The sequence below is a fragment of the Neomonachus schauinslandi genome, chromosome 11, assembly GCF_002201575.2.
Source record: "Neomonachus schauinslandi chromosome 11, ASM220157v2, whole genome shotgun sequence".
NCBI classification, from domain to species: domain Eukaryota; kingdom Metazoa; phylum Chordata; class Mammalia; order Carnivora; family Phocidae; genus Neomonachus; species Neomonachus schauinslandi.
In genome coordinates this window covers 92,069,878-92,095,716 of record NC_058413.1, presented here as the reverse complement: position 1 = coordinate 92,095,716, position 25,839 = coordinate 92,069,878, and the positions used below count along the sequence as shown (strand labels likewise).

The 25,839-nt window shown below is 47.3% G+C and overlaps 1 protein-coding gene across 1 annotated transcript in view; it reads left to right on the top strand.

The window, feature by feature from the left end:
* Positions 1–25,839, top strand: part of GRAMD1B (GRAM domain containing 1B) — a 166,446-nt gene that overhangs the window by 7,556 nt on the left and 133,051 nt on the right. Inside the window, exon 2 of the mRNA XM_021696275.2 lies at positions 4,934–4,942. Within this exon, the coding sequence (XP_021551950.2) occupies positions 4,934–4,942 (9 nt within the window). The remainder of the gene's footprint in view (positions 1–4,933; positions 4,943–25,839) is intronic.

Sequence of the window (25,839 nt, the reverse complement as noted above, 5' to 3'; positions counted from 1 at the left end):
TGGGCCCGTTTCTAAATGTCACTTCTCCCGAGCTTCTTGGTGCTTCGTGAGATCTCCTGGTGTCAGCACATTGCTGCAGTAATGCGTCTTCTCAGCCTGCTGCCTCTTACCTACTCGGTCTGACCACAGAGGGTTTTAGTCTTGCTGCCTCTTGGTTAGCAAATTCAGTCAGGAAGTGAGGGGGCTGAGTGAGGGGGAAAAAAGAAAAAGAAAAAAAACCCAAAATCAACAACCCACTTGGTTTTTCCCCTTTCTTTCACAACTATGGAAAAAGAATTTGCCCAGGAGGCCCGGTGGGGGAAAGGGACGTACGGTAACCCTTGCATCATTTGACTCAACGATTAGGAAAATACAGAACGAGTGGACGGTTGGTTTGGTGACACATTTTTGAGGCTCTGCAAGGGTCTTCCAGCTTCTTAAAAGAAATTCTTATGTCCCAAAAGCCAGTAGATATTGTGTGTGTAATAAAAGAGCTAGTTAATGTAAAATTTGGGGTCGTAGGGAAGAGAAGGATAAAGCTCATCATTTCACTATGCCATTGGCTGCATATTTGGTGTATTATCACCCACTATGTTTTCTCATTCGGGTTTCCTTTTTATTTTTTATTTATTTTAAAAATATTATTTATTTATTTGTTTGTTTGACATAGAGCACACGAGCAGGGGGAGTGGGAGAGGGAGAAGCAGGCTTCGCGCTGAGCAGGGAGCCCGATGCGGGGCTCGATCCCAGGACCCCGGGATCATGACCTGAGCTGAAGGCAGACGCCCAGCCAACTGAGGCCCCCATCATCCAGGTTTCCTTTTTAAGCAATAGACATTTTGTTTCATCGGCTCTTCCGTTACTTTGTCCCTGTAGAAGGTGGGGTAGAACGTAAGTCCCTACGTTGAGGACAGGGGAGGACAGGTGAGTCTGTGAGATAAGGGGGGGGAGGGGGGAAGAATTTCTACAGCACTGTTTTTGGAGGAGCCATGAGGATGAGATGCTTCTCCGAAGTGCGGGGAAGAACCCACTCAACAAAGATGCCACTTAGCCTCGTCCTTGTGGTTCCCATACCTGAACCTATGTGTTATGCCAGTCTGACTCCGCAGAGCCATCTGCCCTGATCCGGCAAGTGTTTGCCTTCCAGCTGGGTCATTACACTCCAAGCTCTTCCTGACCTTTTGTTTGCTTCTCAGGGTTGGATGGAATAGCAGTAATAAAGGTTATTCTGAACAGGGTGGCGCTTTTCCAGGGAACAGTTTGCCCTTAGCCTGGGGGGCAACATGTGTTTTCTCTATCTTTGTGATGAACCACATCTTCCTGACAGGTGAAGACCTCATAAAAAAATTTTAAAAAGACCTCAGAAAAGAGGATTGCACCACCTCTCTTGATTCCTTCTTTCTATGTTTCAAGGCCCACTACTGAGAAAGTTCTTCCTCAGATCTGACTGAAATCCCCCGTGGTAAGGTTCAAACACATTTTCTCTAGTTTTGTCTTCAGTGAGGAGGAGAGATGGGTCATCCTTTGAGAACATTCCTTCAGAGACTTATTCTTAGTAGTAACGTGTGCTGTGGCTTGCAGATCCTGAGGGAAGCCCTCGGTTTGTGCTAGTGATTACTTGGATGTCACAGGTGCCGTGGGGCCCTGTGGACTTATTGGGAGGATTGGCGGCCACACGTGTCGGAAGACCAGAGTAGAGAGTGGCCCGCCCATTCGGAAAGTTCTGAGGGACCCCGAAAGATTCCTCTCTCTCAAATGCCTTCTCCATGCTTGGGTTGCTTCCTTAAATGCTTCTGTGAGTTGACATCCTTTTTCTTTGTAGTTAGAGAGATTAGGGTGAAAAATCAGAGAACTCAGGAGAGCTGCTTCTCACAGTTGAAACATTTTGGGGACACTTACAGGGCTGTGCTGGTGCTTGGGATACAGGGCTGGACGCAAACGGCCCTTCCATGGAGGAGCTCCTGGCCTGTGTGGAGAGCAACGTGAAAAAGATAATTTCAGGAGAATATGGAAGTCAGACTACAGCATTTAAAACAAAAAGAATAGGTCTGAGGAAAAAGTTGGCTGGAAGGGACAGGGGAGGAGGGTCCTAGGACCTAAATGGCACCCCAGTGTTGTCTTTTTTTTTTTTTTTTTTAAGATTTTATTTATTTATTTGAGAGAGAGAATGAGACAGAGAGAGAGAGCACGAGATGGGGGAGGGTCAGAGGGAGAAGCAGGTTCCCCGCCGAGCAGGGAGCCCGATGCGGGACTCGATCCCGGGACTCCAGGATCATGACCTGAGCCGAAGGCAGTCGCTTAACCAACTGAGCCACCCAGGCGCCCCACCCCAGTGTTGTCTTACTTGTCTGTACTCAGCTGCCACCTGTTAGTCCCCATAGTTCTGGCTCTGCCACTGTCCGGAGAATCTAGTCTTCGTGGTGGCTGGGATTTGTGGGGTCATTTCAGCTCAGAACAAACAGAAGTCCAAGGCCGTGAAGTTGATCAGCAGCAGAGATGGCTCTAGACTACAGGTACCCTGCACGTCAGCTCGGCGTTCAGCCCACCCCGTGTCTGGGGAGCCCATTCTGCATGGACTGGAGCCTGTCTTCATCAGCAAACTCAGGAAGCTCCCGTAGGCCTCGTCTGTGGATGGTCTTTCGGAGGACCGATGTCCTAGCCCCAGTCCGGGGGAGCATCCGAGGCAGCTGGGCTGCTGGCTGGGGTTCAGCTCATTTTCTCCCTGTGTGGTCCTGGACGGGTGACTCCATCTCTCCGCATCTGGGCGTCTTTCTCCTCTGTAAAGTGGAGAGTACACATTTCTTCTTCCTCTTGTAAGACAGTTTAAGTAGACGCGTCTGAAGAGTTGTGCTAATGTTATTATTAGTTAGTAAAAGTGAGATTTTTTTGGTGGTCTGTGAGGCCTCTGAGTTTGCTCCTCTGGTTAGCACAAGCTGGAACAGTGGTTACTTCTTTGATCAATTATGAGATGTCGCTTTTCCTATCTACCAATAGGTGCTGAAAATGAGCTTTTACAATTCATGGGCTGCTCTTGTCTGTCTCTTCAGTGTCTGTCTGCTTAAGGTTCTGACGCCAGGTTTCTTATTTTTCCCTCTCCTTTTCCCTTTGCCCTCCCTCTGCGCCTCCTCCTCCTAAATCTACGCTTGTTTCATCCACTTGAGTGGCTTTAATTATTTCTCTATGGTGATGACTCTCACATACCTCAGACCTCCTCTCTTTCCTGAGCCGTAGTCTCAGACCTAAGAGTGACTAATGGACGTTTCATGGGGATATTCTTCAAAACTCCGCGTCGGTGTCCTTGAACTGGTCCTTCTGCCCTCCAGCCCAGTTCCTCTCCCTCAGTTCCTTGCGTTGGGGATGGGGACCGGTCAGCTTCATGAGGCTTCCCTCCTCTGAGAGGGTGTTCTTCAAGCCCGTCTTCCTGACTCCATCACAGTTGCTCCTCTCCAGGCCACCATCTCTCCCGTGTGTGTTCCTCAAGTGTCCTCCTTGCTGGTCTCCCTGTCTCCGTGAAGCCCTGTCCTTTCATTCTTGGCTGCAGCCAGAGTGGTCTTCACGACCTCACTTCTGCTCCCCTCCTGCTTCTGCTCCCAGTCCCGTGCCTCCAGCCATAGTGGCCCCTCCGTGCCTTGAGTGGGGCGCTTTCTCTTGTTTCCTGGTCTCCACAGACACTGTTCCTTCAGCTGGAATTCCCCTTTGGTAACACCGACCCACCTTGCCATGCTGCCCTTCTTTTCTTCTCCTTTGGGTCTTTCCTCCAGGAAGTATTTCCAGACTCTGGTGTTTATTTTTTATTTTATTTTATTTTAAGATTTTGTTTATTTGCCAGAGAGCACAAGCAGGGGGAGTGGCAGACAGAGGGAGAGGGAGAAGCAGGGTCCCCGCTGAGCAGGTAGCCAAACGTGGGACTCTATCCCAGGACCCTGGGATCATGACCTGAGCCGAAGGCAGATGCTTAATTGACTGAGCCACCCAGGCGTCCCCAGACTCTGGTATTTATTACATGTCCTAGTTTATGATTATGTTCCTAAATTGCGATTATCTGGTCACATTGCATCCTTTACAGGATCATAAGCTGTGAGGGCGGAGTTTATTTTATTCAGCATTTATTTTATTAAGTGCTTGCTGAGCTCTTTGCGTGGAACATCGTAGGAGCTCAGTACATAGGTATTTAGGGAAGGAGTAAATAATCGAATGAAGGACTGTACAGAAACTTGATTTTCATGGAATTCTAGTGTAAATCATTTTGTAAAGCAAGATGTCCTTTTTTTTTTTTTTAAGATTTTATTTATTTATTTATTTGACAGAGAGAGACACAGCGAAAGAGGGAACACAAGGGTGGGGGTAGTGGGAGAGGGAGAAGCAGGCTTCCCGTGGAGCAGGGAGCCCACGTCACATGTGGTCAATAAATATACTAGGCTTGATCCCAGGACCCTGGGATCGTGACCTGAGCCGAAGGCAGACACTTAACGACTGAGCCACCCAGGCGCCCTGCAAGAAGTTCTCTTGAAGCTGAATAATTATCCCCCCATATCCCATTTATGTAAATCTGGATGATTACATAATGGCTTGTTTGCTTTGAGCCTGTTGGTTTCTTTCATGTTTTTATTTCTTTGTGCTATCTGTGTCTTCCATCAGACTGTCAGTGCCCAGAGATCAGAGACTGCTGTTCTTCTTTTTTTTTTTTTTTAATTTATCTGAGAGAGAGAGAGGGCATGAGAGGAGGGAGGGTCAGAGGGAAAAGCAGACTCCCTGCTGAGCAGGAAGCCCAATGTGGGCATCGATCCTGGGACTCCAGGATCATGACCTGAGCCGAAGGCAGTCGCTTAACCAACTGAGCCACCCAGGCGCCCCGAGACTGCTGTTCTTCTAAGGATGGTCTCTATTCAGGGAGTTTAACTTGGCATCTGTAGGTGGAGGTGGTTGACCTTTCCCAAAAAGAGGCTCCAGAAAGTGAGAACAGGTCAGAAGCAATGGTCGACCCAGAGCCCAGGTACCGTCTGCAAAAAGGAGTAACTAACCCTTTTCCCACCAAAGACCTGTGGCAGTTTTGAAGGGTGTTTTGAATTTTGGAGCTGTGGTTGCCATGGTAACCACACTTTTTCTGGCCTTCTGATTCCAGGTTGGGGCTACAGTTGTTCCTCTTGCAGGAGAGAAGGATTTCGGAATATGTGCATCCTTCCTCCTACCCTCTCCCCCACCCCCCACCCCCGCTGCCAGTTAATCCACCAAATATTTATTGACCACATGTGATGTGGCAGGTGCTGTTCTAGATACCAGAAACTATAGCGAACACCATAGTTTCTGGCTAGGAGAGCTTGCATCTAGAGAGGGGAGGGGGACAGTAAAGAAAGGAATGATGCCATAGTGATCCCTGTTTATTTAAACACAAGTTACTTGGGCACATCCCTGGAAGAGAATTCATCTGTGTTCTAGAATGTAGAAATCGGGAATTGTGAAAGTAATGTCTTCTGCCCTGCTTTGCAGAGAGAGAGAGGAATGGGGGTGCAGCTGAGGGCTGAATGTGGGAGCGGACTCCTTCCCACTGACAGGAGGACTTCATTCGGGGGTAGGCATCTCGGAATGCAGATGCATCTGGTACTCTGACATTTTCCAAGACCTCAGGAGACGCTGGTGCAAAGCTGGTTCTCTCTCTGCAGCTATCGGATGTCAGAGCATTTGTCCTCCTGGTGTTTTCCTCTCGGCTCTAGCAGAAGCCAGGAGCCGAAGGGCCACCAGGAGAAATGGACCTTCTTCATGCAATATAGTGGCAGCCTGAAGACAGGCCTTCAATGCCAGGTACTGAGGCACCACAGAGTGTGGACTCTGAACTCTTGAACTGGGAGCCTGGGGTGGGGGGAGGCAGGCGTACAGAGGAAAGAGGGGACACTGACACTTGCCACTGGAGCTTCTAGTCAGAGCAGCAGAGAATGGTGCCCACGTGGAGACAGGTGAAAACAGTGCTGGCGATTGCAGTTGATCATAATCTCTGAATTCGGGCAGCACTTTATCCTTTTCAAAAGGACTTACCAGCCATGGGCTCCAGGAAGGCAGCACAGAGGATGATTATTCTTTGCATTTGCCCCAACACATGCCATACTTCCTGGCATGCACCGAGCCTCCAGTCACGTGTTTAGGTCATGGCCATCCCTTGCTTCATTTGCTCCGGCATCCTGTGGGGCAAGTGTAAACGACTGTGTCCACTTGGCCCTTAAGGAAACTGAAACTCTGCAACATGCCCACATCCGTACAACTAAGTAGTGATGGAATCCTGACTCAAAAAGCGGTGGTCCTGTCTCTTTTAATTCAGGCCTTTTTTGATACCGTGGAAGAATACACGTGCATATCTAACATCATCCTGAGGTTTATATGCATGTGCTGACGATGTAGGTAATGAAAATACACAGGAAATGGAGAATAGAGACCGAACATTATAAGCCGCTGTTTCACAGGCCTCTATTCTGTTAAAGCAGCAGCTGCTGTGAAAAGCTTTGGCTGGATTTTTTACCTCCCCTGCGGGACCCATGAAATATTCAGGCTGCCCCAGCGAGGAGTGTTCAAATTCTGCACGCCTTTATGGCTTGGCTACTGTATGCCAGCCACTGGGCTCTGGCTAGCCTCTGCTCTTGAAGGATTTAGTCTATTTATTGTCCATCCATTGATCTGTTCAACTGTAAGTTTTTATTGAGCATCTTTTAGGCAGTCAGTGCAAAGGATACAAATAAATGTATGGCAGGTGCCCTCCAAGGAGAGGGCAGCAGGAACTGTGGCATTTGGTCATCCTGGTAACTGGCCAGATCTTTCTGCAAAGGACGTCCTCTCTAGCAGAAGACCTTCCTTTGTAAATGGAGCTGGGTGGACATTTTGTCTTAGGGGAGCAGAAGCAAATTACTGTCACCCTAGGGCCTGGCTCATTCACTTCATGAAAGAGACAAAGACGGCCTATGTTTTGCTGACTGGGGAATCCTAGCCATGGGCCTGGGGTAACCTGGCCTGCTTCTCTTCTCTCTTTTCTGCAGAACACAGGACCACTGAACTTCCCTTTGCCTTCCTCTAGCAGAGGATGGGCTGGGGAACAAAAGTTCTGTTTTGTTTCTCATACCTTTGATGCAAAGGATTCCAAAGTTGGGCATTTTTGGATTATTATCTGTGCCTATTTCTGACCTTAGTCCTCATAGCCATGGAGAGTCTAGAGTCCTAGAGCATCTGTCTCCAGTTGCCTATAAGCTTAGGGCCCCTCTGGGTGACAGGTGCTGTTTGGAAATAATTCACTTGCACTGTCTTAATCAGCTTAGTAGTGTCCTCAGAAGGTTAGTAAGAAATAGTTGAACGCATGCAGGTCCAAACATACTTGTCCAGGTTCAGTGGATGGGTGTCAGAGAATGAATGAATGAATAAGTAAACAGACCTTTAAAAACAAATGTATTGTGAGGGATGCCTGGGTGGCTCAGTCAGTTAAGCATCTGCCTTGGGCTCAGGTCATGATCCCAGGGTCCTGGGATTGAGTCCCACATTGGGCTTCTTGTTCAGTGGGGAGCCTGCTTCTCCTTCTGCCTGCCGCCCGCCCCCCCCCCCGCCCCCACTTGTGTGTGCTCACTCTCTCTCTCTTTCTGGCAAATAAATAAAATCTTAAAAAAAAAACCCAAAACAAATATACTATGTATTTAATATATATATAAATATTGTATATGTATCTGTGTGTGTGTATTATGTATTTTTTAACCTTGGATATCCATAGGACAGGTGAGGTGGTCTTTGGCCTGGGATGGTAACTCCACTCTTATCAGCAAGAAATTTTAATTTGCTTATTGAATATGATACTTGTCTTGATGTTAGCTGTTGGGTTAGAGCCATCCACCTCCGGGAGACCGAGAGACTTGGCCTGCCCCGTTCTGGATGAGTCCAGGCGAAGCCCAGCTGGAGCTGAGCGATGGAGCATCCAGAGTCACAGGAGGCTACTGATGGTGAATTTGAGAGCGACCAGGGACAGCTGAGACATAGAATGTGTTTCTCCCTCTTCCAAGGCTGTTCATCCTTGCAAAATACCGTTGATAACTGCCCAGGCTGACACTGTTCCTCCCCAGTGTAGATGACTTCCCAGTGGCTGTGTTTGACTTTTATTCCAGTAGCAATTTCCAACCTGCTTCCATAGAGTAAAATTCCAGCATGGAGCAAGCTTTCTTCCCTCAGGCTGTTTTGCATCATCAGTTTCCTCCTGCATAAAGAGGGCAGCATGATGATACCTAGCTTGTAGGTTGGCGTGAAATTGAAAGAAAGGTGAGGCATCTCTCCAAGTTCCTGATGCGCGATAGGTGCTCACTTTCTGATGACTTCTTGCTCATCCCTTTACATTTAAGGGAAAGCAGTGTTTTCACATTGGTGTCATTTTCATATCGGTGCCAAGCTTATCTGATCCAAAGGGCAGGCCCTGGGGCTTGTGGTTGTTTGTCATTGCGGCACCTTTGCTGAGTCATCTGGTATTGGCAGACCTGGAAAAAAATAGTGGTCCAGAGGGTGGTTAGGGCTGTGTGTGATCAGGGACGGCAGCCTGTTTCGTCTACTTAGTGTTTCCTGGTGCACTTCTGGACCCCGATCTCCCTTCTCATGGGAGAGGGAGGGGGACACGTAAGCCACCGAGGGGATGTTGCACCTGTCTTGCCTGCTGCTGGGTTTCCCCTGATGTGGCTTCATGGATCTTTGATTTCAGCTTAATCGGTATTGCCATAAGGCCCCACGGAGAGCTCTATGTGAATGGATTGTCTTCTGGGTTTGAAAGGAGTGACATTCTTTGAGATGAGGTGTAATTAGGAGAGAAGATGCTATTGGTGCTAGGAAAAAGATGCCGAGGAGAACTTTTAGAAAAATGAGACAATCTTATAAAAAAGAGCCAAGGTAAGACGTATAAAGACCGCCTTTGAGATGTGAGGCATTTGTGAGATTCGGGTTGGTTTTGTGTGTTCTCGGCAATGGTTAGTCCATCTTTTATAAGACTGCGACTGTGGACCTAGCTACATGCCATTCTTGTATTTTGAGACTATTTTAACTTGCTGTATCTGAATATTTTATGAGCACTTGGCCTGATATTAGTAAGAGGATTGTGATGTGTTAAATCCCAGTCGACATCAGTGATAAATGTGGTTTTGAGTATGTACCGTGTAAGAGCTATCTTTACTATTTAGGAAAGTAGGAAAGCAAATGTTTATATCCGTTTTGTCACAGTAGATAGAGATATAGAATGAAAGGAAAAATATTTGATTTAACTATAATCTGTGTTTCCATTAGGACGAGCTAGAGATTCATTAGGATGCATTAAAATCAAAACAGAATGCACTAGAATCTTCTTCTGAATTCCCTTCCAAATTAAAAATACTCCAGGGCGCCTGGGTGGCTCAGTTGGTTGGGCGACTGCCTTCAGCTCAGGTCATGATCCTGGAGTCCCTGGATCGAGTCCTGCATCGGGCTCCCTGCTCAGCGGGGAGCCTGCTTCTCCCTCTAACCCTCCCCCCTCTCATGTACTCTCTCTCTCTCTCTCAAATAAATAAATAAATCTTTAAAAATAAATAAATAAAAATACTCCAAATTAAAAATGCCCGAGAGACCTTCAGATTATATATATTCCCATTCAGTCAGTCATTAGTCCTGTGGGCACTCGTCATGCAAACTGCTGCACGAGTCACTCGGTACGACCCAGTGGGTGAAGTCGTGTGCTCTCTGGTGAGCTGTGTGGATTCGAGTCCAAACTCTGCCACTTTTTATTGATGTGACTTTAACATTTATTTTTTTTGCCTTCTCAAGACTCCTCAGTTGTTTTACTATCTCAAGACTCCTCAGTTGTTATTACTATCTTTGTAATACTTTTAACTTACTGTGAGTTTTGTTTTGTTTTGTTTTGTTTTGTTTTTGTCTGTGTTGATGAGCTGTCTCTCACCTCTGCATCCCTACTGCTAAAATACAAGAATCTGAGGTTCTTCAGAGCTGGGGCCCTGCCTACTACCATGTCTCCCAGTGGCTAGAACAGACCTAGTACTTAGTAAACACTCACCAACAGCACATGACATTAACATTCGGTGGAATGAACAGCTATTAGTGGTTATCTTTGTCATGAGCAATAGCGCCGGAAGTCGGAGAAAAAAAGGAAGATTCTTTCTCTCCTCAATCCTGGGGTGTCTCTTTCTGTACCTGAAGGGCAGCGTGGGGTTGTGAGCAGAACTCTGCTCTCAGGGTAGGGCCAACTCGAGTTTTATTTTTTGCAGTGCTATTAAATACCCCTGTGGCTTGATACCTGTCTCTTCTTTCTTTAGTTTCCGGTTCTGGAAGGGGAAAAATGAGACAAGATCATCTTTTAGGCCCCTTCTTGTATAAGGGTTGGTCCACGATTTTATTACAAGAATTTATAGACTCTGATCAAGTGATAAGCTGGAAACAGTCACAATAAAAGGAAGCAGGAATCCAGAATTGAGAGCGCAGGAAGTGAGCCAGGAAGTCACATGTGTGTCTGCACCCGTGAATTGCCTTTCCGGGGACCTAAGCTACAGCTGTTCGCAGGTTGCTGTTCGCAGGTTGCTGTTCTTTCTCTTCTCCCCACTGCCCAGCCAGGGCCACCTCACCCTCCTGGTTCAGGTCACACAACGCCCTTCTCTGCCAATCGCTTAGCTTTCAAACCGATTTTCCTGGAAGAGTCCTTAAAATCTTACTGAGCTTCATTGCACGTTTAAGGCCAGAGGGGCCTTTGTGGTCTGGCGCGCTCAGTTCATTTTACGGAGAAGCATACCGAGGTCCAGAACGGCGAGGCTCCTTGCTCTGTGCCCTGTCCCGTCAGTGGTGGATCCAGAGCTAGACCCAGACTTCTGAGCCCAGCCCCAGTGCTACTGCTCTTTTGAACATGTGCTCTGTTTTCCATGTTTTTATTTTTAATAGATGGGAGTGTGATTTTGTGCATGACTCCAGGATGAGTCATACGGATGGTACGTAGGACCCAGCTGGGGTGCCCTGCAATCTTTCCATAGCCCACCTTAGCAGCGTCCTGCTCTCAGTCTGGGCACAAGGCCCGCGGAAGATTCTCGCTGTAGACTTACCTTACCATTAGGTGAGCAAGGTGGGAGTACTGAACTGGTCAGGAGGTATTTATTCCTTGCCTCATACGTGTTTTGCATATATGTGCTTGGAGTGGCAGGGATACCAGAGAAGAAGACAGAACTGCCTTCAGGTGCGGGCAAGCAGAGGCAGCAGGGCATTCTAGATTTCTCCCTGGCCTTCTCCCACCACCTGTAGTCAGGCACCTCCTAAATCTCTCTCTCAGGGGTTCCACTCCCTTAGTTTGAGCCTTCATCCTCTCTGCTCTTTTGAGAGGGCTTCCTAGAGGCCTTCCTCTTAATCCTCTGCTTTCTTCCAATAAACAGACACACCCCCCTCCAGAAGTGTTCAGTACCTCCCTCATCACCTACAGGATGAAATTTAATCCCACTTCTGGGACCCACGGGCCCTTTGTGATACAGACTTTGCTTACTTGCCTGTATTCATCTCTTGCCGTAAAGGGCCCAGCCTTCACCTCCAGCAGGGTGAGCCTGAGGCCCTTGACTGAGCGAGCGTACAACTCTCGTCAAGTCTTCGTGGGCATGTGCCTATTTCTCCACTTAGAATATGGTCTGCCTAGTAACATTTTACTGTCTTAAATGCCCTCTCAGATGCTTCCTCCTCTGTGAAGCTCTGTGCAGAGTCCCACGGGACCCCAGGTGTTCTGTCTCATGTGTGGGTAGTGTACCTCACATAGACATCTTTTCCCATCCCACCCTCCATGAAGAGGTTAGCTTATTGTGTGTAATCTCATTACTCGATGGAAAGGCTCTTCATTAGAGTGTAAACTCCTTGAGGACAGAATGTAATATTTTCTCTTTCATCTTGGCGTTCCCTCAAATGGAGCCTGGCACATAGTAGGTGCTCCAGAAATGCTTGTTGAATGAGAGACATGATCTCACTAAGTAATAGGAAAATTAAGTCAAGGGTAGAGTACTACTATTTTTTTTTCCCCAAGAAGGAGGAGTCATTTCAAATGCTGTAGAAATGTCAGAAAGAATTGAGATAGGAAAAAGGCCACTGGGTGGTCTTTGGTGACATTTGATAATAGGATAGTTTGTGTAAAACAATCGAGATGGGAGCTTGAGTGAGGAAGTGAGCAGAGGGAGAGATGCAGTGGTGGAGTTCGCCAGTTTGAGGAGTAGGGAAATGAAAGGAAAGCGGAAAAGGTGGGTGACCTCAACACTCAAGGGAGTATGATGAAATCACAAATGATCTGAGTCCACTTTGGGTGAATATTTGCCCTCTTGGGGCAATGGGGCATCACCAGTTCCAACTTACCTCCTCAAAATGGAGCTGCCTCTCAGCCGAGCTCAGGAATGGAGGCTGCCCATTGCGTTCCGTCTCACTCACATCACCCTGAGAAGCAAACAGACATAAAGAAGAGCTTGAAGCAGATCTATTTCTTGATCTCCAGATCTTGAATGGCATCCTAGGCAAGGAAACATTGAAAGGCCAGGGGTTTTCCCTGCTTCTTGTAGTGCACCTCCACTCCCATTTACTACGGAATGTGAGTAAAGAGCAGACAAGACAAAGGACAGTGGCACATTGAGTGGTCAGAACACATGAGGGTATGTGTATATAACTGGGACACTCTTTCAGCTGTGCAGATGGGAGTGGAGCTTGCTCCTCTAATTCCCCCAACTCTGAGTCGGTTCTACTTCGCCACTGAGGCATGGGGATAACCACCTAATGCTCTTAGCCCAGCAGAGTTACACAGAGGACTCAGACAACAACGCACTTGTGGGCTTTAGGCATTGCCAGCCCAATTGCCTGCCCGGCCAGGAGCTTGGAAAAGCATGTATAGGAAGTTGCTGTAGGGGGCGCTGTGTAGGTCAGAAAGAATACAACATCATAGATGAGTTAGAGTGCTCAGCTCTTGGAGTGAGGGCGGATTGGGGTATTTGGTAACAGAAAATGGCACACTGTTATTCTCGATGTAAAGAAATCAAGAAATCAAGAACAGACAGAATGGAGTTGGGTTGAAAAAGAAGCATGTTATTTTCCTCGAATACTGACTTTTAAGTGAGGATCATGTGTGAAAAATGCTTATTGTAGGCGTTCAGTACACGTCTGTTCCCCTTTCCCTGTGATACAGCGCTTTGGTGGTTCATACTTATCTTTATACTTTAGGCTTCATTCCTAAACATACTCTTAAGATTCTTGAGGGTAGGGCTAGGTCTTAGGGTACTTTGTCTCTACTGACTTCTAGCACGGCACTTGGCCCACCCAAAGCTTGCTTTCTCATCTTTTCTCTGTTGGCAGGCTGCCATTTGAAGTGTTCTTTGAATGAGTCTTGAGTGAATGAACCATCTACTTTGTGGATCATGAAAATCTTTTTTGTGCCCTCTTCCATGTGGGTGGATCCCAAAGTTGAACCTGAAGAGGGCAAATTGGATATAGGGCAGGAGTGTGTGTGTGTGTGTGTGTGTGTGTGTGTTTCATTAACATTCTCAAAACAAAAATAAACGACTTGTGGATCATTCAACTTGTTTCCTTTTGTTCCGTATTCTAAATTACCCAGTATCTGTTGCCTTCTTGCTAATGAAATGTGCCCGTGAGTGTATACCTTATCAGAAAGTTGTCCAAGTGCTCTGTGCGGAAGATACCGTGCTGAGCTATTAACTCACATGTCCTGACTCCAGGTCCGGTCAGTGCTGTTTCTTCCCCAGGCCCCTGAGGGGCTCTCTGGGAGTGCTAAATGACCAGAGTTCTTGGTTAGGACTGTTTGTTATTTCTTCTGATTGGAAAAAACCAAGATAAGGGTTTTACCATAAACCAGTTTTTCCCAGAGGTGAAGGGCAAATGAGGTTGAATGGGGGATGGGGCTAGGCGTGGGGCAGGGAAAGGGGAGACAGGGAAGCTGAAAGGACACAACACAGCTGCAGTCTGTCCTTGATCTGCATGGGCCCTCCATGTATCTGGCAGTTTGTCTGCGATAGAATTTCTGAGTCAGCATCCCCTCCCCCCATGTGTCGTTTGCCCTTTAGGACACAATTCCTTCTGCTTTCCAGATGCATCAACGCCCCCCCTCCCCGCCTCCGTACTTGGCTTTTTGGGGCAGGACAGAAGGCTTTCTTTTTCTTTCTTTTTTTTTTTTTTTTTTAAAGATTTTATTTGAGGGGCACCTGGGTGGCTCAGTTGGTTAAGTGTCTGCCTTACGCTCAGGTCCTGAGCCAGGGTCCTGGGATTGAGCCCCGCATTGGGCTCTCCGGCTCTCTGCTCAGCGGGGAGCCTGCTTCTCCTTCTCCCTCTGCCTCCCCTCTGCCTACTTTTGTTGTAGGATTTTTTTCTCCGTTGGTGCCCGTGATTCATGGTTACTCCGCTTCAAAGAATGAAGAGGTAGACCAGACAGAGTGGTGGACAGCAAAGCAAAGTTTATTGAGCAACAGCAAAGTGATCTACAAAACTCCCGAGGAGGGAGGGGACCCCAGGGGGTTGCCACTGGAGTTTCTAAATCTAGGGGTTTTTATGGGCTTGTAGGCTGGTTGTTTTAATCTGATTAACCCTCCCAGTCATTCAATCAGGTTTTTGTCATCTACTTATCACGTGGAAAAGGGTGGAGGGCTCTTTCCAGGGTGGGTGTAAAATCCTTTCAAGGGTGGTTTCCTCTTGGGGGGTGGGGGGCGCTCCTTGACCCCACCTGCCTTTCTTCCAATTATTCTTCATCACTTGTGTGCGTTCTCTCTCTCCGTCAAGTAAGTAAGTAAAATCTTTAAAAGAAAAAAAGATTTTATTTGAGAGAGAGAGGGTGCTCATGAGCAGGGAGAGTGGCAGAGGGAGAGGGAGAAGCAGACTCCCCACTGAGCAGGGAACCTGCCGCACAGGATCCTGGGATCATGACCTGAGCCGAAGGCAGATGCTTAACCGACTGAGCCACCCAGGCGCCCCAACACAAGGCTTTCTACATCTTCCTTACTTTGTTACCTCCAGCACTCCTACACTTTCAGCTTAAGGGGTTTGATTTTGGTTAACTAGAGGGAAACAGGTGGTGACCAGTTGGGAAGCTGTAGTCATAAAACATCTTGAAAACGTATTTATTCTTAATTGGGCTTGGTCTTTAAAGAAGTAACATAGACTCCTGCCACTTTTTCTTGAGCTTCTAAAATGCTCCTACGGGAGTTCACTAGCGGTTTCTGGGGAATCAGGTGCCCCAAGCTATTCCAGGTTGGCTCCTACATCAGGCTCCTTCTGCTTCAGCTGGAGGTACACCCAGGTTGGCCGGGCCGCCAGGATGGCTTCCTAAACTTATTTCTGTGGAGAGGCCCTTGGGGAGCCAGCACTCCTGCTCTTGGCCCGGCCCAGCCCTCCCCAGTCCTGCCCTGACGCCTCCAGGGGATGGCGCTGGCCTCTCTGTTCCCTGGGCTTCAGGCCAACCCTTCCCAGGCCTCCTAGAAGTCTTCCCAGGCCTGGCTCTAGCTCGGGGAAGCCCTCCCCTGTCCCTGGACGCGTCACTCTGTCTCGTTTGGCTTCCCTGTGGCCTTTTTTTCAGCTGCTGGTTGTTGTCGAGACAGCTCTGCTCTTCGGCATAAGTTGTTCAAGAACTTGTTTATTTCTGTGGTTTCACTTGTGGCCTTGCGACCTCATGGCAGGTGCCATTACCTGGCGAACTGTCCCGTTTCACATCAGCACCTGTTGACTGGTCAGCGCAAACTCTGGTCACCTCTTTATTTTTAATTAATTTTCTTCAAATTAATTTAATTTTTTAAATCTTTCTGACACACAATGTTATATTAAGTTTCGTGTGTGCACCGTAGTGTACATAACCCTATACATCATACTCTTCTCTTGTCATTTCTCCTCGCAATATTTTTGCTGCATTGGACTTCCCAGATGCTCTTGCTTTGCTGCCAAGGGCTGCCTCCTGCAGAGACAGTTGGCAACTGCAGCAGGATGAACACCCCCACTCCTCCCAGGCTCCCTGCCCTGCCCGAAATTCAGATCTCCCTCACTCTCATCCCTGAGGTCGGTGGTTCCTGCCACCCACCCCTTCCCAGCTTTAAGTGAATGCCCTGGCCCGCTGTTGGCCTGTGCTTGAGGTGATAGAACAGGGAACTCAGGGCCAGAACACCTGTACTTAAAACCCTTTTAGGGCGCCTGGGTGGCTCAGTCGTTAAGCGTCTGCCTTCGGCTCAGGTCATGGTCCCAGGGTCCTGGGATCGAGTCCCACATTGGGCTCCTTGCTCCGCGGGAAGCCTGCTTCTCCCTCTCCCACTCCCCCTGCTTGTGTTCCCTCTAGGCTGTGTCTCTCTCTGTCAAATAAATAAATAAATTCTTAAAAAAAAAAAACAAAAAACCCTTTTATCCTTGGCTTACCACCGGTTTGCTCTTTGACAGGTCATGTACCCCTGTAAGCCCTTATTTTCTTCATCTTTAAAACGGGGATCAGGGGGCGCCTGGGTGGCTCAGTCATTAAGCATCTGCCTTCGGCTCATGTCACGGTCCCAGGTCCCGGGATGGAGCCCCGCATTGGGCTCCCTGCTCTGGGGGGAAGCCTGCTTCTCCCTCTCCAACTCCCCATGCTTGTGTTCCCTCTCGCTGTCTCTCTCTCTCTCTCTGTCAGATAAAATAAATAGAATATTAAAAAAAATAATTTCCCACATTAAAAAAATTTTTTTAAAAAACGGGGATCAGAGTACATGTATTCTTACCTACTTTACAAGGTTGGAAAGATCAGATGGGAGAATGTGCAGGGAAGCACTTTGTAGACTGGAAAACACTGCTTAAATGCGGATCTTTACTGTTACTATTAAATACGGCATATTAGAATGCAGTCTCTTGAATACACTGAAAAAAGTAGCCAGTGTTTGTCCTAAAGGAGGTTTTTTTCCCTCAGGTGGCCAACAGGTGATCCCCAAGGCACCATGCTCAGGCTTGGATTCGTCAGAACTCTGTGGCTCAAAGGGCATAGAGCTCTGGGTGCAGGAGGAATAAAAAAAAATGAATGAAGTAGGCCTTGACTATGTCAGAGGGAAGGGGCAGCCAGGTTTCTGTGTGCTATGGGGGCTCAGTGGGCCAAGGGGGAAATGCAGTTACTGAGGCGTGAGGTCATGTAGAAGAACAGAAGGGACAATATGAACAAAGTTCAGAGGAATGAGTGTGCATGGTTTCTTTGGGGGGAACACAAGCGATTCTACGATTCTACATAAGAGCAACATGTGGGGCTTAGGCAGAACTTTCTGTAGGGGAAGTTGAGAAGTTGGGAAGAGGAAACAGGTTTCCTGTTATAAGGCCCGTGTGAGGCAAAGCACCTCGGACTGTATTGTAGGGCATGAGAGGCAAACTCCAAAGGATTTTAACCTGGGAAGAGGGGCGTTTAGACCTGTTTTAGAAAGAGACACTGGCTGGTCTGGGCATCTCCGTGTGCTGGGGCTGACTTGCATCAACCACTTGTGTGCAGAGCTACCCGGCGGTGATGTTAGCTTGAAACTGACGAACAGGGAGTATTTACACCACAGAAATCGGCCAATGATGCACATCTGTTTCCTCCTCCCTGAAGCTGATGGTTAAACACCTATCAGCTCAGTCAAGGGGCTGTTTCAGAAATTTATTTATGTATTTATTTTAAGAGAGAGCGCGTGTGTGGGGGTAGGGTGGGGAGTGGGTTGGGGAAGAGGGAGAGGGAGAGAGAATCTTAAGCAGCCCCCATGCCCAGCGCCGAGCCCAACATGGGGCTTGATCTCACAACCCTGAGATCATGACCCTGAGATCATGACCTGAGCTGAAATCAAGAGTTGGACACTTAACCCACTGAGCCACCCAGGTGCCTCTAGGGGCCATTTCAATAGGGTAGGGACTTCGGTAGTTTGTATACCTGGGACACGTGTTAAAAATCCTTCAGGCCCCAGCCCAGACCCTGTGCATCAGAATCCAGGGAAAGCGATGCGGTGGGAACCTATCTTTAAAATAAAGTTGCCAGGCGATTCTTACACAGTCAGTCTGGTACTGGTCATTGGTCCAGGGCCAGGACAGTAGAGAAAGAGAGGTGGGACGGGTATGAAAGATGAGTTCGAGGTAAGAGCAGCAGAACTCAGTGGCCGACTGGAGGTGGGGACTAGAGGAGAAGGAACTCTGCCAAAGCTGAGTCTGAGTTTCCTTGTTTGGACAACTGGGTGGATGGACGGAGATGCAGGTAGGTGAGCTAAGGAAGGCAGGTTAAGAGTTACTTGGTGGGAGAAGTGGGAGTGGGGAGGAGAGCAGGGGTAGTTTTGGATATGCTGTCTGAGAGGCCTCTAGGGAGGCAGGGTTTTGGTGATGTCTTACATGCATTTGGAATCAGGGAACCTAGTGCTTGGTAGAACAGTCAGGTTTGGGATAACAGGTGGGTTGTTGAAGGCATGGATTCGGGTGAGATTGTTGGGGAAGAATGTGTAGAGAAGAGAAGGTGGGCAGAACTCTAGCGACAACTTTTTCGGAGATTGGTAGAAGGGAAACCAAGAAGAGGTCAAGCAAACAGCAGTTTGTGTATTGATGACTGAAGTCAGTAGTTTCTTGGAGGGAGGGGTTCCTCTAGGTGTTTCCAGCATTTCTGAAAGTCTGATAGAAAGCCACATAGCATGTTTTTGTAATAAGAGAATCTAAAACATTGTTTAGAGTGTTTTAGGTTAAGAGTGACTGAGGAGAGTTTGAGACATATCATTAGATGCTGAACTGAGGTTCTGAATGGTAGTTATGTATGTACCTTTGATTAAAACACACACACACACACACACACACGGATGCCTGGGTGGCTCAGTCGGTTAGGTGTCTGACTCTTGATTTCGGCTTAGGTCATGATCTCAGGGTTGTGAGATCGAGCCCCATGTCAGGCTCCGTGCTCATTGTGGAATCTGCTTGGTATTCTCTCTCTCCCTCTGCTCCTTCCACCCCCCTCCTTGAGCATGCTTGCTCTCTCTCTCTCTCTCTCGTTTTTCTCTAAAAAAAAAAAAGAAAATACACAAATTAACTAGGAGACAGCCTTTAGTTAGATATCAGAAAGCTATCTTCCAAAACATGATAGTTGTGGATTTGGTAAAGGTTCTTGGTGTGGGGCTCTCTGCGTGTCCTGGGAATGTCTCTGGACTTGCCCCTGTGAGAGGAAATCAGGGGAGAAGGGACTTTAACTCCTCATTTTGAACAGTTTAGACAAAGGAATCAGGATCAAGATGATTGTCAAAAAGAAGGTTTTGGGGGATTGCCTGGGTAGCTTATTCAGTAGAGCATGCGACTCTTGATACCACTCCACATTGTGGATACCCTCCACATTGGGTGTAGAAGACTACTAAAAATTTATTTATTTATTTTTGTGCGCACACGAGAGAGAGAGAGAGAGAGAGAGAGAGAGCGAGCATGTGCACGCACGCACAAGCAGGGGGAAGGGCCGTAGGAGAAGCAGACTCCCTGCTGAGCAAGGAGCCAGAGGAAGGACTCGATCCCAGGACCCCGGGATCATAACCTGAGCTGAAGGCAGACACTTAACCGACTGAGCCCCTCAGGTGCCCTACTAAATTTTTTTTTAAATAAGGTTTTGGGGTTATCTGTGGACAGAATGACTTCTGGTTTGCGTTGGGTTGAAAACTGTTCCTACTTTGTTCTCCAGTATGAAGGCTCTGGATTGGGAAGCAAAGGATGTCCTAAAGGCAGGGTGGTGGCACAGGGAGCTGAGAGGGTGGGGCAGGCCGGCCTATGAGACTCCCCTGCCCAGGGTCTTGACAGTTGTCTGCAAGTTCTGGGAAGCATCTTGGTTGGTCACATTACTACTGATTAAAGGTTTACCACTAAGTGACCTGGTTAATTTGTTTGTATTCTCTTAAGAGGGCCTAAGATTTTGCTGTGAAGCAAAGTAGTGCTTGAGGCCAAGGAAGTACTAGGGTGTGGGAACTAGAGAAAAGTGATGTGTTCTTTAAGAATGACGGAAGACTATTTAAACTGACACATGTTCTCTTGCCCCCTTTCTTCAGAAGCCATTTGAGGAATATAATGGGGTAAGTGTAATTATTTTAATTGTGTGTAGTGAAAGGTTTGGAATTTTATTGACCTTTATACTTGAAAATATCTCAGAACAGGGCATTAGAGAAAATAATTTTTTTCCCCAGCCAACGCTTGATTATCTGTATTCACGAGAGCCAAGGACTGGCATGAACATTTGATTGAAACTCATAGGCAATTCAGAAAGAAAGAAACAAAAAAGTTGTAGCCTGGAGCTTCAAAATGTTTTTTTATTGACTTTTTACTCCTACTGTCTGATTGGAGAATTACATTCTTTCCTGCCCACCCTTGGATGGAAAGGCTCTGTCAGGCATGAAGTGCATCTTCATGATGTTGGGTCACTGAGAGCTGGAGCCTGACATTGGCAGGGGGTGGGGCAGAGGAGAGCTGGCATCAGGAAGGTTTAATTCACAGGAGCTGCTTTCTTTGGAAGGTTCATACACGTCTAATTCAAATTGGCATCTCTAGATCACCAATGCCTGAAACAAATTCCGTTGGAAATTCCTTCAGGTCACAGACCATAGTTTACACACTGAATAGGGCCTAGGGTGCTTTCAACACAGACATTTAGAACATGTTGGTGAACATCTGGAGGTGTGTGGTAGTCTGGGGACAGAGTGTAATCTGTGCAGATTTGAGAGTACTTGCTCAGCAGAAGATCTTTCTGGAGTGGCAGGAGTGTTCAGTGGAAATGAAAACAGAAGATAGGACCTTTGGTCTTAAGTGACAGTGTGGCAGAAGGTATAGGGAATTGAATCCTTAATTACTCGATCCCACGGAGTGTGCTAATTTTTGTGATAAAGGGTAGGGTGATGTGTGGGCCGTGGTGGCCAAAGAAGATTTCCCTGAGAAGGTGCTGCTTTCAGAGGATCATAATAGCTATAATATTGAGTAGCCCAAGGCCAGATCCCTTTCTAAGTGATTGTGGGTGTTAATGTTCACAACGCCCCATTGAAGAAGATACCGTTGTCATCCCCATTTTATAGAGGTTGAAACTGAGTAGGTAGAGGAGTTAAGATTGGCATGCTGGCAGTCTGAAGCTCGAACCCTCAGGCTTAATCCCGGATGGGGATGAGTGAAGCAAAGAACGGAGTGCAGAAAAGGATATACCAGGCCCGGAGAGGCACCTGTCCGAGCCAGGGACAGGTGGGATCGCTGAGTGGGCGTGGACCATGTGAGAGCTGCAAGGCAGACAGCAGGCAGCTTATTAGGGTCTTTATTACTAAAGGAAGGAGTTCGAACTTGGTTCTGAAACGATGGGAAGTCTACAGGACTTTTAAGCCTACAGAAGAGACACGATCTAGTCTGCATTTCAGGAAGACCATCAGTGTCCAGGACAGACTGGAGCCGGGCCAGACTGGCAACAGGACAAGCAGTTAGGAGCCTATTAAAGTAATCCCCATGAGGAGTGATGAGAGCCTGACCTTGGGCAGTGGCCGGAGGAGTGATGAATGGAGACCAGGACGGACTGGCGGGGTATCAGGAGGTAGAATGTGCAGCACTTGCCAGGAGATTGATGTGAAGGTGCCTCTCATGTTAAACATCGACCGAGCGCTCGCTTCGGTGGTGTATGTCCTAGACGACATCAGCTGGAACTTGGACATCTCCTTGGCTTTATGAGTCCAGGCCTGAATCCAGCAGCTTCTATGGAGCAAGTAGAGCGGAGTTCTGAGGATGTGTACAAAATGAAAGGTTTCGGGGTGCCGGGGTGGCTCAGTCATTGAGTGTCTGCCTTCGGCTCAGGTCATGACCCCAGGGTCCTGGGAATGAGCCCCGCATAGGGCTCCCTGCTCAGCGGGAAGCCTGCTTCTCCCTCTTCCACCCCCACTGCTTGTGTTCCTGCTCTCGCTGTCTCTCTCTGTCAAATAAATAAATAAAAATCTTAAAAACAAAACAAAACAAAATGAAAGGTTTCCTAGAGGAAGGAGGGCGGGGTGAGAAATCATTAGCAAAAGCAAAGAAAGGAGTGTTTGAGGCAGGGCCACCTTCCCTCAGGGGAAAGGGGAGGGGGTCTTATGCAGATTTGGGGGATGGAGAGGTCCTGGTGGCAGAGGACCTCATTGGGGCCGCCTGGAGAATTCCTGATTGAGCAGCTAAGACTCCCATTTCCAGGGGAGGTTGGAACGTGGTTTAAGTGACGCCGTTTTGGACCTGTGGGGTTTTTTTCTTTTTTTTTTTCTTAACACTAAGCTTGAATGAATCCTTATTTGTGGGGTGCCAGGAGAGGGAAAAAAAGATGGTGAATTCAGGATTGGCTGTGTTCAGTTTGAGATTCCAGAGAGTTCAGTACCAATGCAAACGTATGATAGTATTACTAACCTTTCTCGGGGGCTTACTATTTGCCCAGCCTTCTAATAAGTGCCTTATATATTAGTTAACTTGCTCAATCCTCAAAACAGTTGTCTGGAGTTACTTACAACTTAACTGGTGAGGTGACAGGAACGTAGGGAGAGGGAAGTAGGCTGCTCTGAGTGACTCAGGTGAGTTTGCTCTGGAAACCTCTATGCCGTCCAGTAAAGCTTTCTGCAGTGATGGGCATGTTCTGTATCTGCACTGTCTAATACAGAAGCAAGTGGCCACGTGTAGTTACTGAGTACTTGAATTATAACTAGTATGACCAAGGAACCCAATTTTTAGTTGATTTAAATTTAAATAGCCACCTATGACTAGTGACAGCGCAGTCCCCTGCCCTGCTGTCTTTGGGGGGCATCAGTATATCCATCATAACTGAGGGCTCGGGTGCAGGTAGGATTCCCCAGAGACATGCTGCTGTGGATTCTTCTATGGGTCACAGGCCTATCTGAGAATCCGGGGAGAGTTTATAAATCATCTCCTATGAATATATAATATTACTGCACAGTATTTTGATAATTAGACGTTCACGAAACTCGGGTTCCCCAGGCATGAAGCTGGAAGAGGAGGGAACCCAACAGAATGTAAACTTGAGAATGGAAAGCTCATCTGCTTTGTTTACTACTCTATACTCAATATCGGGATTCCCAATGCCTGGTACATAGTGGGTATTTGGTAATTTATTAAATGAGTGGTTGAACAGAAGAGCCCATGAAGCTTCCTCAGAAAGAAAGAAAGAAAGAAGAGAAAAACAAAAGCAGGGCAAAACCCGAGAACCAGGAGAGGGTGGTGCCATAGAAGGCAGAAAGGGTGAGGTTTGGAGAATGGGAATAATCATCAATGTCAGACCTGCCTGGGTGGTCAGATAAGATTAGGACACGACTGCTGTCCTTGACCTCTTAGTAACGGAGGTCCTGGTGGATGAAAGCGAAGAGGGGTGAGGATGCCGTTCAGATTGCAGTGGACTAATTCACAAGTCAGTGAGGAAGTAGAGGCTGTGAGTGTGGAGTCCAGTGAGTCCCATTCCTGGTTGCCCACCAGCATCCCTGGGAAGCTTTTAAAAAGTACACATTCCTGCAGGCACGCGGCTGGCTCAGTTGGAAGAGCATGCAGCTCTTGATTTCGGGGTCATGAATTTGAGCCCCACGTTGGGTGTAGAGATTACTTAAATAAATAAAAATAAACTTAAAAAAATACAAAATACACATTCCTGGACATGTTTAGACTCTGACTTGGCAAGTTTGGGGAAGGGCCGAGGAGAATCTGCATATTGAAGCTCCCAGTTTACCTGATGCGGCTTTGATGAAAGTTTGGCATGCACCAAGTCGGGTATTCTTTCAATAAAATACGGCCCTGGAGGAAGGGAAGGAAAAATAAAGGGATTGAAGGAGAGCTTTCTTCTTTTTTTGTACATTTGAAGACAACCAGGGGCACGTGTAGAGGTGAAAGAACTCTTCAGTAGAGAAGGATCCGTGTGTGGTAACGAGTTAAAGGATGTTTAGCTAAATTCCAAATCCCTGAATCTTTGACCGGCTACCCACCCTGCTGGAGGTTTCCAAGGGGGCTGTTACACGGATGCCGTCCTGCTAACTGTGTAGACAAATGATCCATCTTCACCCGGAAAGTGTTACTTTCTAAGTAGTATTTGAGACTGTTCAGGTATGTTGTGTAAGAAGCTGGCCTCCATTGGCCGTGCCCCAAATCGCATCTGTTTACTTATTTTCTATTATTAGACTTTCCCATACTCATTTGCCAGATGACAAACTGTTCTCCTGCGTTCTCGGCTGCTTTGCCACCTGCCTGTCTTCCCCTGTATACCTTTCCTCCTTAACACTAAAATGGTAAATGCCAGAGCCATTTCACAGGTGGCTATAATTCATGGACACGCAGCCTTCTTCTCTTTCGTCAGTGACCCTGCTTTTCAGGTCAGTGGCTCTCAAAACTACCCTAAGTGTCTCTTCTCTTCCTCCCATGCATTGGACGTTTCAAAATATTTATCTGCCAAACTCACTGAATATTGAATACAATTGATGTCCGCCTTTGATGGTAAACCCAGCCAAGCTCAGCTACTGCTCTGGACACTTTCTGTAGAGGATTTCTACTATTTCTAATCCTCAGTGCAATCATTTAAGGTATGTGGTATACCCATGGCTGACACTGAGAAAAGTTAATTTACCCAATATCATCCCACTAAGTGGCAGAGTCCGGACTAGAACTTGTGTCGTCCTGACTCTAAATCCTGAACTCAGATACCGTGATTGGATTACTCGCAACTCAATCTTCAGCACCGGTCTATAATTTTGGGGTGGGGGTAAGAGGGTAAGGGACTTGGCCAAAGTAGAGGGCCGATAAGAAACAAAGCCAGGCCACATCCAGGTTGGTCTGTGTTATGCCATTTTTGCTGCATCCACTGCCTAAAATAATTTATTTCCCCATTTTTATTAATCAAAGACCTCTATCAATCAAAGCCACTCAGAGTGTTTTGAAGCTTTCAGTTAGCATAAGATAACACTCTAGATTGCTCTGGTAACAACCAAAAGCAAAGAAATTCGATAAATTGTCTGCACAGCCGTAGTGTGGGTAAATGGATGGTTTCCATTAGGTTCTAGAAATAGCAGCTTGCCCATCCCCATACCTGCTTGGAATCCTCTGAATTGCTCAACACCCACCACCCCCACCCTCACGCGGGGGTTAGGAGGCCATGACCCCTTTAATGTTGTCTGGGAGAGAAAGAGTTGTTTCCACATATGAAGCACCCACTCAGGAAGAGTACCAAATGCAGTCTCTCCCTAGCAGGGAAGCTGTCCTTTCCAGAGGACAAAAGGATACCTTCCTGGTGGCTTGTGGGTTCAGCCTGTACTCTCTGCAAGTGTCCTGGGTTGGGGGAGGGAAGAAAGGAGCTCAGGGGAATCCTGGGAATTCACCAGCCTGCACCGTGGAGCTTCCTGGTCATAGTCTGTGATTATCTGTCTTCCAAGGTATGCTTTGGCTCAGATGACAAACGTATTTTTCCCAGCTTGTGCTGGTGTTACTGGTTTAATAGGACCTTTGAGGATGAGTTCCCAGCACTAGTTTGCTGGTGGAGAATAAAACCAGGATTACAGATCTGATCTGCTTCAGCTGGTTTCCCTCACGAATATTCTGGAATTGAAAGAAGCTGCTTCCCCACCTCATTTAGTAACACACTCTAGTGTTTCAAAATTTAATTTATACAGTGATTTTTATCTGAAGCTTGAATTTACAGTAGGAGGGATTTACTTCTTTAGCTGCCTTGGGGGGGAGCAGCAAGCAGTTACCTATACAAATTCCCTTCCTTGAGGTGTTCAGTGGACTTTGAGTCATCTAGTGCCCAGATCCAAATCCTTGCTCAGAGTAGCTTTTTTTTAAAAATGTTTTTCGAACAGACATTTTTATCTGTTAGTGCCCTCTGCTGGACTTCCTCCAAGTTCTTCTTGACTTGAGGCCCGA